Raw genomic sequence first — 17,973 nt, forward strand, 5'->3', positions numbered from 1 at the left:
AAATTGGTTCCCGGTCGTTAAACGCTTAATTTGCTAAGTAGTTCATGTTTCAATGATTCACTTTTTATTGTTTTATGATATTTCTACACGATCAAAAGTCAGAAACGATAAAATTGTTTAAGATATCATTTATTTTACATATTACAAAATTTTCATAAGTTGACAGTTTGTTTTGACAGCTGTTTTAGACATTTAAAGTCCGAAGCATCTTTGATCGTGGGTTACACTACACCATTATCTGAATTTTATCAATATTTACAGACATACTGTTATCACTGCCAACACCTAGTCCCGGTACCAGAATGTTTGACAACTTAGACCCTCGGTTAAAAATACTACTTGGTGTTGCCGGCTCACTTAGTGCCAAGTATGTAATTGGTGCGCTGATGAAGCAAAAGCGGGATGACAGGTTTGAGTTGGTAGGCCATGTGGACCAGCTGATCTGCTACCCGGTGAAGTCATGCCCTGGAATCAGTGTACAGGAGGCCTACTGTTCAGAGTTTGGTCTTAGGGTGGATTGGGTAACCGACAGGTAAATTGCTCTCTCTTTTATAAATTTATATGCTGACAACTTAATTCACTGTCATTTGATTTTAAAAAATTTATTAATTTGAAGATAATAAAAAAAACAAAAACATTTTATTAAATATTATAAGCACTGACTGTTTATTAAAAACATAACGAACAAATATTAATGCCTGATAACTGTGCATGTACCTGTATAGATGCTTATAATTGTTTGTATTGTTAAATCTGTTCATTAGACTCTGATGAAATAATATTTAATATTTGTACATTGTAGGCACTACATGATAACAAGGCCAAATGGTCGCTTCCTGTCTCAGAGACAGGAGCCGAGCATGGCACTGATCAGTGTGAGCATCACGCCAAAAGGGGTTGAACTGAGGGCCCCAGACACCAGACCCCTACTCTTGCCAAAGCTTACATCGAAACAGGGACAGAATGTGATCAGCGTGAAGTATGTCTTTCAAAAACCTTTTTCATGTGTAATGTATTTCATTTTTTTCTACTATTCATTCAAACTCCTTGAATGCTCATATCAGTTTGATATAAATATAAACTGTATCTGTCTTTAAAGTCAACCTTACTTATAAGAAACTTAATACAAAGTGTTTGTGTAATTCCAGCATATGGGAGGTTGAACGTGATGCTGTAGACTGTGGGGAAGCCGCCGCCCAATGGGTCTCCAGTTACCTCGGAACAGTTGGTTATCGTGTTGTCTGCTACACCCACGACCTTCCCAAGTCATACTACATGACCTTTCCAAAACCATGGACTACCCGAGCACTTGAAACAGATGCAGTGAGATTCATTGATATGTTTTCATTATTTCAGCTATTTATATCAGTAGTTATACAAAGTAGAGATATTGTCATAGCCTTGGAATTGTCAGCAGAGGCGTGATTCAACCTCTCAATATATTTAATAGACTGTTTACATGTTGATACTGACAATATAGATAATTTTAGATATGATAAACAAGTCCCACCCCCACCCCCAAACCTTCAGTAAATTATTCAGATATCATATGCTACATGCTTGGCTTATTCAATACTTGATGATTCAAATGACATGCACTGTCATGCATATATTTAACTTTACTTGTACTTACTTATCAAGATAATCAATTTTCTTTAGCAGCAAATCTGTCCTTTTCATTGATAGGTCCTTTGTACAATATAAAAATATAATTAATTTATATTTTATACTTGACAAATATGCAATATACATTATAGACAGGTTTTGCTGACTGGGCCACCTACTTGGTAGCAACGAGTGAATCTATCAATGCTGTGAACAAACAACTAAAGGGCAAACCCGTCACTGTAAGAACCTTCCGACCAAACATCCTCATTGCAGGCACTGATCCCTGGGAAGAGGTTAGTACGGTATTTAGATAAATGTTTGTTTGAAGTTGCCTTACTGGTTTTCCATAAACTGCCAGGACTCATGTTTAGCTTGTCTTTTAAGTGCATCATGTCACATGTCTATTAAGTACATCATGTCCCATGTCTAGTAAGTGTATCATGTTGCATCTCTGTTAAGTGCATCATGTTGCATTTCGGTTGAGTGCATCATGTTACATCTCTGTTAAGTGCATCATGTCCCATGTCTATTTATTGCATCATGTCACATGTCTATTAAGTGCATCATGTCACATGTCTATTAAGTGCATCATGTTGCATCTCTGTTTGTGCAGTGCATCATGTTGCATCTCTGTTAAGTGCATGATGTTACTTCTCTGTTAAGTGCATCATGTTGCATCTTTGTTGAGTGCATCATGTGGCATCTCTGTTTGTGCATCATGTCCCATGTGTATTTAGTGCATCATGTTGCAACTCTGTTTAATGCATCATGCCACATGTCTTTTAAGTGCATCATTTCACATCTCTGTCATGTGCATCATGTCACATGTCTATTAAGTGTATCATGTTGCATCTCTGTTAAGTGCATCTATGTCATGTGCATCATGTTGCATCTCTGTTTAATACATCATACCACATGTCTATTAAGTGCATCATGTCATATCTCTGTTTGTGCATCATGTCACATGTCTATAAAATGCATCATGTTGCATCTCTGTTTAATACGTCATGCCACATGTCTTTTAAGTGCATCATGTTACATGTCTGTCATGTGCATCATGTCACATGTCTATTAAGTGCATTATGTTGCATGTATTTTAAAGTGCATCATGTTGCGTCTCTGTTAAGTGCAACATGTCACATGTCTATTTACTGCATCATGTCGTACCTCTGTATAGTGCATCAAGTTACATCTCTGTTAAGTGCAACATGTCACATGTCTATTAAGTGCATCATGTCGTACCTCTGTAAAGTGCATCAAGTTACATCTCTGTTAAGTGCAACATGTCACATGTCTATTAAGTGCATCATGTCGTACCTCTGTAAAGTGCATCAAGTTACATCTTTGTTAAGTGCAAAATGTCACATGTCTATTTACTGCATCATGTTGTACCTCTGTAAAGTGCATCAAGTTACATCTCTGTTAAGTGCAACATGTCACATGTCTATTTAGTGCATCATGTCGTACCTCTGTAAAGTGCATCAAGTTACATCTCTGTTAAGTGCAACATGTCACATGTCTATTAAGTGCATCATGTCGTACCTCTGTAAAGTGCATCAAGTTACATCTCTGTTAAGTGCAACATGTCACATGTCTATTATGTGCATCATGTTGTACCTCTGTAAAGTGCATCAAGTTACATCTCTGTTAAGTGCAACATGTCACATGTCTATTAAGTGTATCATGTCATACCTCTGTAAAGTGCATCAAGTTACATCTCTGTTAAGTGCAACATGTCACATGTCTATTTAGTGCATCATGTTGTACCTCTGTAAAGTGCATCAAGTTACATCTCTGTTAAGTGCAACATGTCACATGTCTATTAAGTGTATCATGTCATACCTCTGTAAAGTGCATCAAGTTACATCTCTGTTAAGTGCAACATGTCACATGTCTATTTAGTGCATCATGTTGTACCTCTGTAAAGTGCATCAAGTTACATCTCTGTGAAGTGCAACATGTCACATGTCTATTAAGTGCATCATGTTGCATGTATTTTAAGTGCATCATGTCACATCTCTGTTTAGTTCATACTGTTGCACTGTCTCCATTTTCTTAAAGGTTGAAAAATTTAACACTGTTTGGCTTTCTTTGACAGGACACATGGGAAGAAGTGATTATTGGTGCGGATGTTCGAATGAGGTGTTTGGATGCTTGTGCTAGGTACAAGATTTTCTAGAAAACGTATTAATTGTATGTATTAATATGCATTATTATATAGAACATATCACAAAGATTGAATTATTTTCGTAAGTTGTCTTGATCCTTGTTAATAAAGTTAAAAACAAAATAGAAAATTTAAAAAAAAATTGGCATCTGGGACATTCCTATACATATAAGATTTTTAAATTACAACATTGAGATCTCTTATTGAAATGGTGCTTGGTTATTTTGTTATTGCCATTCTGTTGTATATCACATAAATGTGTGCCTATGATTGCAGGTGTACGCTGACCACTGTGGACCCAGAAAAAGGGGAGAGAAGGGCAGACGGGGAGCCATTGAAAACTCTGAAGAGGTTGGATAGTGTTATTTCCCTTCTTGTTGTTTTCAATTATTACCACTGAATGTGAATTAAATGTGTAGCATTAATTGCCAACATTTACATCCATGAGAAGATGAATTCCAAATTCTGAAACCTCAAGGGCTTTGAATCCTTTGAAAGTTGATGCATAATTATGATAACTAGGGTTCATTATGCAGCATTATTAACAGTTATTTGATGTGAGACTTCCAGCTTAATCCTCTGGGTGCTCGTACAGCTGTAAGTGACAGTACGACCTACAAGAAGCTAAATTGGATGCTAATTTAAAATATTTTAATCATTTAAAATTTGCATGTGAATCTCAGAAAGGTTATTCCTTATATTTAATAAAACTGCTCATCCTGGAGGCTTTTGAAACCTTGCTCATTAGGGATGATCATTATTGCAAATTGAACAACCTTATGTAAATGGTAATGAAGATGTTTGGTAAATATTTCATATTTTCTTACAGAATACGCTCTATTCCTCCATACAATAAATATGATGAATGCGTGTTTGGTGTGAACACAGCCCCTGACATTTGTGGGATAGTCAAGGTTGGAGACCCAGTCTACGCCATCAAGACTACCAGCCTGTAATAACACTCTGATATTTTTGGCTTTCAAAGAGACTCTTTCATAGATTAGCTCCAAAATGAATTATATATCAAATTTACATTGAAACTGTTTTCATTTAGAATAATGTGATATTGACCACCAAAGTGTACAAATTTTCTAGCCGACCTTGTCAGTTCTGATCAGGGAACCCTTGCAGTCCTGGTCCAGGAAAACATTTTCTGGAAGAGTTGCAAATGTTGCTATGAAAGAGTCCCTTTACAGCTCATGCAGTCTTCACCATAATAAGTGTTGATAGTTGTAATATATACATGTTAAAGGACTCTACTTTTAACTTGCACTACTTTACATTTACAATCATTTTATGTTTGTTAATGTTATTATATAATGCACATGTACCCGGTGTACTAAATTTAGGATATTAAGCAGTATACTATGAACTTCATACAATTATATATATGAATTTGAAGTTAGTCATTTCAGTGTCTCAATTAAAGAATTTATTGTTTGTAAAGGCGTGGCAAAGGCTACATTGTCTGCATTTTAATTAAGCATAATAATGAGTTTATTATTAATCATGAAACTTGATTGGCAAACACTGGTGGTGCATTCAATTAAATGAGAAGTGTTTCAAAAGATATAAATGCTACAAAATATATTTTAGATTATCTACCTCACAAAGTGCCATAAGCCATTATATCTCATTTTAAAAATGATCTAAAGTGTATGAAAAGTTCTAATAAAATAGATTCATGGTTATAGTTTCTTGGACTTTAAACGTTTCAATACAATTTATCTTTACCATTTTCTTTGTTTGCATAATATTAAAGTAATATTATCTACATGTTTGTTATCAGATAACTCATTGTCAGGATTTTTATTCATTGATTTGTTTTATAAAAACATTTAAATTGATTTAATGAGGTGAAATTGATATTATTCATTTATTTCAATATTATTACTCTCTCCACAAGTGCCAATGGATATTTTCATATATATCAAACATATCTTATATTTCTTTAAAGTGACACTCTTATTCAAAATCAATACATAAACATGTATAACAAACATAAATTTTGACTGATAAACCTTAAACAACTTACTAAATAATACATTTATGGAAAATATTAATTACTGATAACAAGATTGTAGCCGTGTATTTAATAGCAGAAAGCCCCAAAATAATAAATGATTGATGAATGCTAAAAGATTAACTGTGGTCTACTTAAGTCTCATAAGGCTGAAATACTGTGTTTTATGCTCATTTCTTTCAAATTAAACTCGGTATCCTTCATATGAACAATGGTTTTTGATATTTATTCATCCTTTTTGAAATATTAAAACAATATTATTAATTGTGGTAAATCTTATTTGTGAGTAAGAGTGCATCTTTAAGGAAATTGGTAATAATAAGGGACTTTTTCATTTTCTATAATAAGGGCCAATTGTACCCTAATTTCCAATAACTAATTTGTTAAAGAAATAATCACATCTTGCTTTATATTTAACCCAAAATTTAGTTCCAAGGATAATTAATGCCTCAGTCACATTTGCCGAGGCGACTGCGGGGTCTAAAATATCTTCAGCCAATAGCAATATGGGGCCGCGCAGCATTCCCATGGTCAGATAATGTAGCAGCCACAAAACAGGTAGCCACATGGCATATTTTGAATTTGGGGAGAAAGATAACTTGCAGCTACCGTACGGCATTTGAAGTGATGGTGCACGGTGGCCTGCGGTGGCCATAGTTCTTATGCAAATACCAAGGCAGTTGCATGGCAGCTAGTCAGACCCTACCGCTACCCACCATAAGTGTAAAATTGCTACGGCAAACCTAGAAATAAAAGTTTTATCTCTGCAGTTTAATCCCACGGCAACCCTTTCAACCTGTAAAAGATAGGGATATGCTCTAGAGTGTCCCTGTGGCCACCATAGATCCTCTGCAACATGTATCTCTTGAATATTTTTTTTTGGAGGGGGTGGGGCATAGGCCGCTGTATCCTAGCTGTAGAGCAAATGTGACTAAGGCATTAAGGATGATTAAGTTATATGCCATGTTGTTAGCATAGTGGTAAATGAAGAACACAAGAAGGTAAGCTATGAAAGTAACAAAATACATCTTATTTCCTTTATGATTTTTACGGCTAACTTTTTCACAATTTCATGATACAAATCACTACAATTTCCCAGTATAGAAAGACTAGTTCGTTCCAGCGTGTTTTTTTTCGCCCTTTGGGAATGGGGCTCACTGGTGCCTTTCTGATGCTAAACAAGCATCATTTTGACTAAAATGTGCATAGAAAGGGACATTGATGCTTAAAACACAAATAGGTAAGAAATAATGTTTGTTTGTTTAAGAATACGTTTCAGTACAAAAGACATAGGGTACAATTTAAAAAAAAGGTGTTTTTTTGTTTTGTTTTAAAAACCAACAAATTTGGAAATTTTATATTCATATTTGGGAAAAATGTATAATTTATGCTTTAGCATTGGAAATGAGCTGTATTTTGTCCTTAAATTGATCAGAAAAACACACCTTGTCTTGTCCAGTTGTTGTTAAAAAAGTCCTGAACATTCTTCAGCTTATATACACTTTACCAATCTTTGTCAAATGGGCATTTGCATATGAAGTTCAGTTTAATCATTTTTTTTGTTTTTGCTTATAGTCGCTTTTATACTCAGTTTATTTCATTATTCAGAATTGTATGTTAAGAGGTATGATATTTAGTGTGTATTTGACAATTATAAGCATTAATTTTTTTTACCTTCTTAAAGGGACTCGCTCATGTTTTTTTAAATGCACTTTTTTTATGACATAATAAAGAGTGGCAAATCATAAGGAATGTTAAAACTAAGAATATGACAGCTAAAACCCTTCAACAAATGTTGATATGTTGCTCAAATACCGTCTTTGAATGTTGTGATTTGAATAGCATTAGTAACTAAAGCCTTAAAGGTTAAAATATACCTCAGCTTATGCAAGGGTACTTTTGGGTGAGTGGTTTTGTTGCCAATTCTCTATTTTGATCTTGACTGTTCCGGCATGGGTCCGCTCCCCACTAAAACCATTTTTTTTATTTTTTGTTTGTATTTGTTGCTGCAGTTTCGGTATCAAAGAGTAATATAATTATAATATTAGTGTTTTCTCAGATGCAGTAGCATGAAAACAAATATTGGTAAACAACATGAGCAAGTCTCTTTAAAGGTCAATTCCTATATATGCTTCAGGGATGAGTATATTTTTTTATGCGTAATCAAGAATAAAAAATAAAAATTAGTTATCTTGTAAATTTATTTCTTTGCACATTCATTGTATAAATTAATCTTTCGACGCAATACAATGTATTGATTTGACCTGGGCATTGCTTTTCCTCCTTGAAAAAAGTTTGCAATTTACTCAGCCGGAAGATTGGGCTGCGGCTCCGTCTTGTCAACACATTAACTTGAGAACAGTTTGACCTAGGACTATGAAACTTCAGTGGTAGGTTACTCTTGACCAGTAAACGATCTCTATTTATTTTGATGTCAGTAGTTTTAAGGTCAACAGCCTTAAGAAAACTGTGTCTGCACAATAACTCAATAGCCCTTATTTTCAATGTTATCTCTTAAATTACAGGCCTTCTGAGACTCTTAGTGTGGATGATTCATTGCTTATTTATTTCAACTGATGCAACCAGAACTAAGATGAGGTAAATAGTGTCTTGCTAGACTAAAATTAATATGTCTGGCCTTCTTGGTTGTGTTTTATGATTAATCCTTCTTACCCCATTTTTTGGTTTTAAATTATTACCTTCAGCTTTACACCATTCTCATTCATCAGAGGATCGATCGTGATAAATCTGTGGTACGCATAGCATCATCACTCTGGTGAACAAGAATACTTTACACCTCATCCCGACATAAGGGTAAATTCCGCCCTCTATAACAACACCTATCAAGTCATAATGCAGTCAATGGGCACAGGCAGGCCTTCTGACACTCCCATACACTCAAAATGAGGATAAATAAATTCCCCCCCCCCCACTATAGTAACATGGATCAAGTCAAAATGTAGCCAATGTGTAAAGGCAGACCTTCTGAAACTGAATTAACATTTCTTCAAACATGGTCCCATTAAAGGGGCTATACACCATATGATGAAATAGCGAAAAAGAGAAAATTGTCAAAAACTTACATAAACTTGGTATCGATGTGTACAATGCATCGAAACTAACTAACTGAAGTACCACATTATAAGTTTACAATTAATTTAATTTTCGCAGCTTTTTTGTATTTTTCCATTAATAAAAATTACTAGGTATGTATACCTAATAGATTTCATTCAGGCAATTTTACTTGTGATTTTTTTGTCTCACTGCTCATTTGTCATGGGCTGTGACATCTTCTTTGAGGCGTGACATCATTTTCTTTTTAAACAACATTTTTCTATCACACACGACCAATCACATGTGTGCATTTATCTTCTAGAAAGTTAGCACATGTTTTATTATATACTTTTTATTTTTATGTTTCTCACATGGAATTTTCTGATACACAATGGGAAGATGTGGTAGATTCACCTTTTTCTGGCAGTAAAACCAAACTATATGCATGTAAAGGTCTTTCGCTATCTTTACGCAGATTCACCTTTCTTATTGTAACATAGGTCTTGGCATCTTTGCATATGCTGGCCATCGGGTGAACAAAAGCTGTTAATACATGGCACTCACCACTCCTCCCCCCCCCCATTGTGTGATCTTAGCTGAGAAATAATCAATGATGGACATGAAATTTGTACTTCTGGACTGGAGACGAAACAACAGTGACCTTGAAGTTTGGCTTTTTCACCTGCAACTATTCAATAGTGTACATCTACTGCGTAAGATCACAGTGATCTTAAAATCAATAGGGGTCATCAACTAATCATGACTAACTTGCATACCAAGTATAAAGTTCCTAGGTGCAAGCGTTCTTGAATGGAAACCAATTTTTAGCTAAAGGTCACTGCCAACATATTGTTTTCGACCTGAGGGTCAACGCATTTGATCTTGTGTTTGAAAATGAGTATAGGTCATGACCAACCTGCATACCAAGTATGAAGTGACTGCGTGCAAGCGCTCTATAGTTATCGAGCGAAAACAAAGTGTGACTTACGCAATGACGGACAGAGCTAAAACAATGTCTCCCGACATAATAAACTCTCATCGATATTGCAATATCTGGTAGCTTTCATATTCATAAATAAATGCTTGATACATAATATTCCAAATAAAATTTTAGCAACCAATTTTTTCACTGTTTGACAAAACCTTTAATTTTTAAGTGCTTTTACTAGAGACTATTTCATTCAACAAAATGGGTACAGAAGAATTCCGACTTTGAAAAGGGGTTCAAACAAAACTCAACAAGTATATTTACTCAACTTTTTATAGAACTTGTCTAATAAAAACAATATCAAAGTAATGTATACGCCAATACAAAATAACATAATACAAAACAAAAACCATTAACAAATTCAGTATGTTACCTACTTCACAGACTCAACAATTATGCATGTACAAACAATGAAACAATTAATATTTACTGTGTGATTAACCTTCCACTACCTACTTCACGTTTAGCGATAAATTGTCATTGTAGAACTCATATATTTAATGTCAATTAACAATTTCCATTGATAGGGTTTATCAAATTATTCTCAAATACTATCATTGTTTCTTATTACAAATACTGTGGTTCTTCTAAAGCAACTTTTGTTTTTTTAATTTTGCAGTCAAAACAATCTTTTTTTTTACTTCAATAAAATCAAATAATCATCGAACAATGAAGAAGACATAATAAGCATGATATTTCTATGTTGCATAAATTTTTATAATAGTGATATTTCGAGTATAATTTTATATAGTTTTACTTTAAAAGTAGCATATGATAAATATCTGCCTCACTTAACTACTTTAAAGTTTATTTAAGTTGATTTTAACACAAGGTAATCAATTGATGATCAATATTTCGCAGAAGATCTTAATAATTTTTTAATAGGAAAACATTAATTTCACAATACTTCGAAATATAACATTACATATACACAACATACTTTAATAAATCAGTACATTATGATTTATGAATTGAGAAAACATAATTATCTAGAAAAATGTAATTCAATCAATGATAAGTTAATCTTCCTTCAAAAAAAGTCTTCACTTAATGCTGTATACCTGTTGTAAGCTGCTAACGTTTGATTCGCATACATGTTTGATTATAAATGAAATATGGTATATCTATACACATATAGTGATATACATTAAAAAAGAAATATCAATTCAAAGACTGTAAGAAATGTAAATAATAAGATGTATCATTTTAGATGCAGTAAAGAAATATCTGTGTAAATCAAATAAAACACTTCCATCAATGAAACATGAAACCGCTATGTGCCGTCACTATTTTGGCGATTAACTTTGAAAAATGTTCAATTGCCATTGTTTCCCATTAAAAGACAACAAAACTAATGGTGGGAATACAAAACATTGTGTTCACAATACAGAAAGCAATGAGCATAGAATATGAGCATTACTAAGTTTCAACTACCGGTACTTCAATATATCATATATTTGACCTACAATTAGACAAACAAGAGTGCCATAAAGCAAACCCCAATGCTCGTCTGTTGTTATTTCCCCAGTAGAGCCAGGATCAGAACTCCGAAAATAAAAAAGCCAAAGTTATGGGCCATGCTATACATGTGCGTATTTGCCACTGGAAACATGACTATGGTAATCTTGAACGATTTAGGATTTAAGGCTAAGGATAGAGATTTTCAACAATCCTACAGCTGCCGTAGCAACAAGACCAAGGCTATGACAATACTAGCTTTTTATGTTATAAAAAACACAAGTTAAATGTACCACATGTGTCTTCACAAAAACATTCTTCATTTTCCTTGCCAGCATTGCAAGGTTCATAATCCATTCAAACCAGCCATTCTAAAATAACAACAATAAGGAAACTTATGAATAGTTAATGAGTACAAGTATATTAGTTGTATATAGCTGACTTTTACACTTTAATGTGATTATAAATGACTGTAAATCATTATACCATTTATAGAGTTCTGTAATACTATCAGTAAGCTTTCAATTTTTAACATCAACATATCAAATAAATATCTCAAAGACTTATAATATAAAAGACTAGGATATACATATAATATAGAACAAATGGAAAATAAAATAATAATAATATTTGTGTAATAAATTATTTTCAAAAACTTGGTCTCAACATGACTTTAAATTAAATTAAATTTAAATTAAGGTATCACCATAATAAATTACGTTTTATGTGTGAACAACGGATTCCTTCAAACTTGAGTACGAAAAATAAGCAATTAATACCCTGCATAAAATTTGATAGCTAAATAAGCATCCTAGAAATGACGATGAAAATACACTTAAACCTGATAGGTGTTTTATAAATTTCATTCCTACCTAGATGAAATGATACTATTAAAGAGACCCCCTGATTAACGATTACAACGGTACGGTCGTTTTTCTGAATTTTATATTATAAGATATTATGCAATATTTTTCGAAAAACATTTATGCCTTAAAAATGAAACAATATTTGTATCGAAATAAGTCGTTCAAATTTTGATTCCAATTCTAATACTTCCATTGTATTCAATTGATTTTTTTATCCCGAGATATTTTATCCTGCTCGATAATGAGATGGCCCCGATTCCTAATACAATCAAATGACTCAGTTCTTTTTTCTACATAAAAAGTAAACAAGCAAATACATGTACATACAGTGCTACTCTCTGTATAATATACAATCAAACTAAATATGGCACAAATAAATACGGGAAAAATGAGGTAAACAAGTAAAATGTGATAATCAAAAAGATCAAAATACACATAACAGATCTATGGCAATATATGTATCTACCGTTATTCATTATTTGCAAGAAGTACTACATTTCGCTGACAAACTTAACAACATAGTTTATAAACAGGACTGTATTTGTTTTACATTTCTGTTAGAAATATTTCAAAAACACTAATTATAAGATTTCAAATCTATACCCTTATTATGTAATTTCAGATCTAAACACTTATCATAATATTTCCAATCTAAACACTTTTTATGTGATTTCAGATCAAAACACTTATGTTATTTTAGATCTAAACACTTTATATGCGATTTCAGATCTAAACACTCAATATAAGATTTCAAATCTAAACACTTATTATGTGATTTCAAATCTAAACACTTATTATGCGATTTAAGATCTAAACACTTATCATGTTAATTAAGGTTTAAACACTTATAATGTTATATAAGATCTAAACACTTATCATGTGATTTTAGATCTAAACACGTATTATAAGGTTAAACAGCATTGGCAATATTCTCAAATCATTCCTAAAGCATTGCAGGGATGTGATTGACCTGGCAACTGAATGGCTTAAACTCTTGATGATGGGTTTGGGCGGTGCTTTAGGCCCCAAATGGGTGTCAAAGGGGGTGAAGCAGAGCATACCTGTTTTTCGAAGTCATTTTGAGGGCTCTCCAGACTTTGAAGCAAATTGGAGCGTTATTTCTGACAACAAATACAGCAACAATCAAAAGCAAGAAGTTCATTTAATTTTTTGGTCCCTGGAGCCATTTGATCCATGGAAATATGTGAACAATCACATCCCTGTACTACAAATATTCCACTACTTCTATTTTGTGTAAGAAACTGTTCAGGCACTGATAGAAAGCAGTGTTATAAGACATAAATCTGCATTTACAAGACCGACTACTGTGACATTAAGATGGGACCTTGGGGAAATAATATAAACAATTAACTCAAGAGGTCTCAGTATTTCCTGAACAATCAATGTGGGAACTGCAAGCCAGACCTCAGAAAGGCAGAATTGATTCTCCAAAGTGATCGTCAATCAATATGGTGGAATTCAGAGTTATCCTGGACAAGTTCATTGAGACACGTCAATGCCTGCTCTATCAAAATTGCTTCATTTGCGAACAATTCGAGAACACTTTTATACCCTGTTATTAGTGTAAACAATCGGTCACATTGTCATAGTTAATAAAAGTCTCCATCAGTAATATAAAGGGAAATACATTTTCTATAAGTAATCAATATGGTCGCCATTATTTTATAGGAAATTCCAAAAGCAGAAAGGAAATTCAAATTCTTGATATGACTGATGAATATTTTAACAAATATCTCAACAACAGAAAGTAAACTTTTTAAAAATAAAATTTAATGATCTGTTAATAAACATAATGGTAATGGCAACTGATCTAAATTCAAAATTTAAGTGTGATAAAAACTGATTAAGTGTTTGCCCTACATTGTCAGCCAATCATGGGCACAAGATTTTTAAAATGTGTAACATTAATTTCCTTTTATGTGAAGAATTGTTACTTATTGCTGAAGATGTCTTTTCATGATTAAGAAAATTGCTATAGGTGCACATGCGCACATAGCCATGCCTACTGTTTGCACATGCCTACTGTTTGCACATGCAAAGGCGCAATTTCAGTGTCCATGCTGATTAAAATGACATAACAATATCTTGCAGTGATTGACTTGTCGTTTTGACAGGTGTACAGCTTAATTTTAAAGCTGATGCAATCTGGGAGGGGCTAACACTAAGTCATTTAGAATTTATTCAGTAATTTCTTTGAGAATCAGAAACCATGGTCACTTCGCTGTGCTGCGCTCCCTTAGGTTACTTCTACACAAAGAAATTACTTAATGAACTCTAATCTTATAGTAATAATTATATATTCAAGGAAATAATGTAATTCAAATGTAAAAGAGGGTAATCTCAAAGGAAAATTGATTAGCATTCATTTTTACCTATGTAAACAAATAATTTCTGTACCAATACTTGTACGGTAACTTCTAAGTAAGAAATCATTCTGCCAAAGATATTATCTGTCTACCGTATTATTAAGTACTTTTATTTGACATCATGGTGCTAACAGAAAACAGATAGAGTGTAACTCTTCAAAAGGAACCATGTATAACAGTTGTAATAAATATGACTACAATGTTTATATATATATATATCTGCTAAAATGTTGGCTATCTAGTATACATCCAGTATAACACTATTATGTTATTTGAAATGCAATAGCATGGAACAACACACACACTAGTCCTACATTTTTTATCATGCCAGTCTATTGAAATAACCAAACATGCTAGATCAGTTTTACTGGTGGTCAGTTGAGTGCAATATCAAATGAGAAGCAGTTTTTATACCGACTTCCTAAATCTAAAGAAACTGAAAAGATGCGGCTATTGTTGAAATCTGTTTAGTTATAGCAGCTGATATAAGTCATGGTTGATGCAGACTCTGACTTGAACCATCTTGAAGTCCCTTTTCTCTCTACCCCTGCTTCTTATAATAGTAGACTTTTTGTTGCACTAGTGATAAATCATAAATATTCTTGAATCAGATTTTGACCTTTCCTCTTAATCTAACATCTAGACTGGTTTCTGCATTTGTTTTTTAATCACTGTCATTTGGGACTTAACCTGATAATGCCAGTCTAGGATCATGACTGGTTATTGCACCTTTTATTTATAACTGCCATTTTATATCAGAGTCTGACTGTTTCAGTCAATTATCCAGACTGATAACTGCTTCTCATTTATGTAGCTCGAGTCAGAATCTCGCACCACTAGTCAAATATCCAGACTGGTAGCTGCATATATTATTAATCACTATCACTAGAATCAGAATCAGACTGTGCCAGTCTAGGGTCCCGCTCTTCCTTTTCTTCTTCCTCTGGTTTTAAAGATGGACGAGCAGCTTCCTTGTATACCGATCCTATTGCCATCAACTCAGGGTATTCATCCAGATGCTCAATTTCTATGCGATACTCGTAGCTAGCTGATGAGCGCACCCATTTCTCAGGCGGGTTCTGATTGGTGACAGCAATGCTGCGAATCTGAGACTGTGATACTGTGCTGCAGGGCATGGTGAATGACACGCTAGTGTGTGTCTCAAAAGACTCTGGGAATTCATCATGCGGGCCTAGCTCAAGTTTCAAACGGAACAGATGGCTGGTATAAGCACCTGAAGTTAAACAATAGAAAGCAATCAAAATATGTGATTTGGGTAGTTGGAAAACTTCTTCTGTCATATGGCCAGTGAGATCTTATTTCAAGATTCAAGGATGGTAAGCAGTCATAAAGTCGTACAAGCAGGTTTCCTCCAGGTAGTCTGGTTTCCCCCATGCATTCTCACTAACTGTGCCAATAAGGATATTTATGTAATTTATTAAAATAATGTCAAAACTTTTTTCACAAATTGTTGTAAACTAAATACATTAATTTAACTAACCTTGGTTTCTAATGGGTAGTCTGGGAATACGCCACACAATAGCTCGATACACATGCTCATACTTGGCTGTGCCCACGTCAGCCTCCATCAGTGCCTGGTTGAGATTTCCTTGAGCCATCATTGTCAACCGCTCCAGACCTGCATGGTGCAACATAATTATGCTCAGGATATGAATTTTTAACAAACCTTGAAGAAATATGATTTTGACATATGTGAGTGTATTGTGGTACATATGTACAATGTATGCATTTAACCCAAGTGTTTATGTGTTTTTTTGGCATATCAAAAATGACAACTTTACTGTTTAAAATGCTTTTCTTCAGAAGAAATGGACTTGAAAAAGATAATTATCAGCTGACAGCTATCTCCATTTTGTGTTATGCAGACATTTTTTCAGCTATATTAACAACAGAGCTAAAAAAATGACCATAAAAAGCCATGATTGAAATGAAATAATAACTTTTTATTACCAAAGGAACAATATTTCATGCCTGATCAACATCAGTCTTACTCAAAGAAAGAGATCAATAATGTTTTGCTTCATTTAAATCAATTCAGTTATAGCAAATATGGAACTGTTTCCATGGAAGTTAAATTCCTCATCCGACTCTTCCAGACATTTCCGATGATATAAATTCCATTACGCAAGTGTAATCAATTTCGTCTGGTAAAAATAGAACAGACCAACTTTCTTTTTATACTTTGTCATATCTGTTAATGCAGCTTATTTGAAGACAGGATAAAACTTAATTTGATTTTGAAGATTTCAAGCACAGCAAATTTACAACTACATGTATGCTTTAATTATTTAATACTAGAATTTTGCAAATCACAGATGTCATCTATCTTGAGTGCTCATAATTTTTCTACTTAAGATCATCATCTCCTTGACTTTTGACCTATTGACCTAAAATCAAAAGAGGTTATCAACTGACTATGACCAATGTGCATATGCAAAGTTTGGAAGACTCTACACCAAGTTGTTAAAAAGTTACTAGGGATGATCCTGACCATGACCGTTGTGCATACCAAGTATAAAGATTATACACCAAATTGTTCAACTTACTGATTAGAAACAAGAGTGTAACAACAACACCATACAAAGTAATCCCAGTCCTTAATACTTCGCAGGTGACACAAAAAAGCATTTTCCTCAATTTGATTAAATTACAATCATGTTTTATAGAACAAACTGGAAAAAGCAACAACATGAGTCTGTATATAAACTAGAAATGTGTCCATAGGACACGGATGCCCCCACTTCGATTTTTTGTCACAGAAAATAAGCCATAATGATTATTCAGGATAATCTGAGGGCCCTAACTCCTAAATGATTAAAGCGATTTCCATGGCTATCGAACTTGATCAAGATATTATGGTCACAAACATGTGTTAAAAGTTTGGTGAGGATTGGACAAACAGTTTTCAAGAATTAGATCGGAAACAATCTTCGGGACGTATTTTTCAAGTCTTTTTTTGCAAATAAAGGGCCGTAACTCCTAAATGACAAAAGCGATTTCCATGGCTATCGAACTTGATCAAGATATTATGGTCACAATCATGTATGTAAAGTTTGGTGAGGATTGGACACATACTTTTCAAGAATTAGATTGGAAACATATATTTTTGGCAAAAAAGGGCCGTAACTCCTAAATGACTAAAGCGATTTCCATGACTATCGAACTTGATCAAGATATTATGGTCACAAACATGTGTTTAAAGTTTGGTGAGGATTGGACAAACGGTTTTCAAGAATTAGATCGGAAACAATCTTCGGGAATTTTTGGCAAAAAAGGGCCGTAACTCCTAAATGACTAAAGCGATTTCCATGACTATCGAACTTGATCAAGATATTATGGTCACAAACATGTGTTTAAAGTTTGGTGAGGATTGGACAAACGGTTTTCAAGAATTAGATCGG

The 17,973-nt window shown here is 33.7% G+C and overlaps 2 protein-coding genes across 5 annotated transcripts in view; one reads left to right on the forward strand and one right to left on the reverse strand.

The window, feature by feature from the left end:
* The first annotated feature begins 29 nt into the window (after positions 1-29).
* LOC128207974 (mitochondrial amidoxime-reducing component 1-like) lies at positions 30-7,984 on the forward strand. 3 transcript variants are annotated; one of them, XM_052911215.1, is made up of 9 exons: positions 30-37; positions 262-532; positions 803-979; positions 1,149-1,323; positions 1,758-1,901; positions 3,707-3,771; positions 4,052-4,126; positions 4,605-5,731; positions 6,104-7,984. In XM_052911215.1, exons 2-8 carry the CDS (start codon positions 303-305, stop codon positions 4,729-4,731), a joined length of 993 nt encoding a protein of 330 aa, XP_052767175.1. In that variant the 5' UTR covers positions 30-37; positions 262-302; the 3' UTR covers positions 4,732-5,731; positions 6,104-7,984. The 3 variants fall into 3 exon arrangements, with proteins under 3 accessions (XP_052767175.1, XP_052767172.1, XP_052767174.1); XM_052911212.1 differs by lacking the exon at positions 30-37 and having other exon boundaries at positions 41-532; XM_052911214.1 differs by lacking the exon at positions 30-37 and having other exon boundaries at positions 41-532; positions 4,605-7,984.
* A 2,115-nt stretch (positions 7,985-10,099) lies between these two features.
* Positions 10,100-17,973, reverse strand: part of LOC128208075 (protein stoned-B-like) — a 33,844-nt gene continuing 25,970 nt past the window's right edge. For both annotated transcript variants that reach the window (XM_052911402.1, XM_052911401.1), the window contains 2 exons: positions 16,053-16,190; positions 10,100-15,785 (listed from right to left, as the gene is read on the reverse strand). In XM_052911402.1, the coding sequence (XP_052767362.1) occupies positions 15,424-15,785; positions 16,053-16,190 (500 nt within the window). In that variant the 3' untranslated portion in view covers positions 10,100-15,423. The remainder of the gene's footprint in view (positions 15,786-16,052; positions 16,191-17,973) is intronic.

This window comes from Mya arenaria, chromosome 11 (assembly GCF_026914265.1).
Source record: "Mya arenaria isolate MELC-2E11 chromosome 11, ASM2691426v1".
NCBI lineage: Eukaryota > Metazoa > Mollusca > Bivalvia > Myida > Myidae > Mya > Mya arenaria.

Bases quoted from the DNA above. Each gene is read 5' to 3' on its own strand.
- LOC128207974 (XM_052911215.1), top strand. From the start codon at position 303: ATGTTTGACAACTTAGACCCTCGGTTAAAAATACTACTTGGTGTTGCC. The intron at 980-1,148 runs GTATGTCTTTCA...GTGTAATTCCAG, and splicing joins CAGAATGTGATCAGCGTGAA to CATATGGGAGGTTGAACGTG. The intron at 1,902-3,706 runs GTTAGTACGGTA...TTTCTTTGACAG, and splicing joins GCACTGATCCCTGGGAAGAG to GACACATGGGAAGAAGTGAT.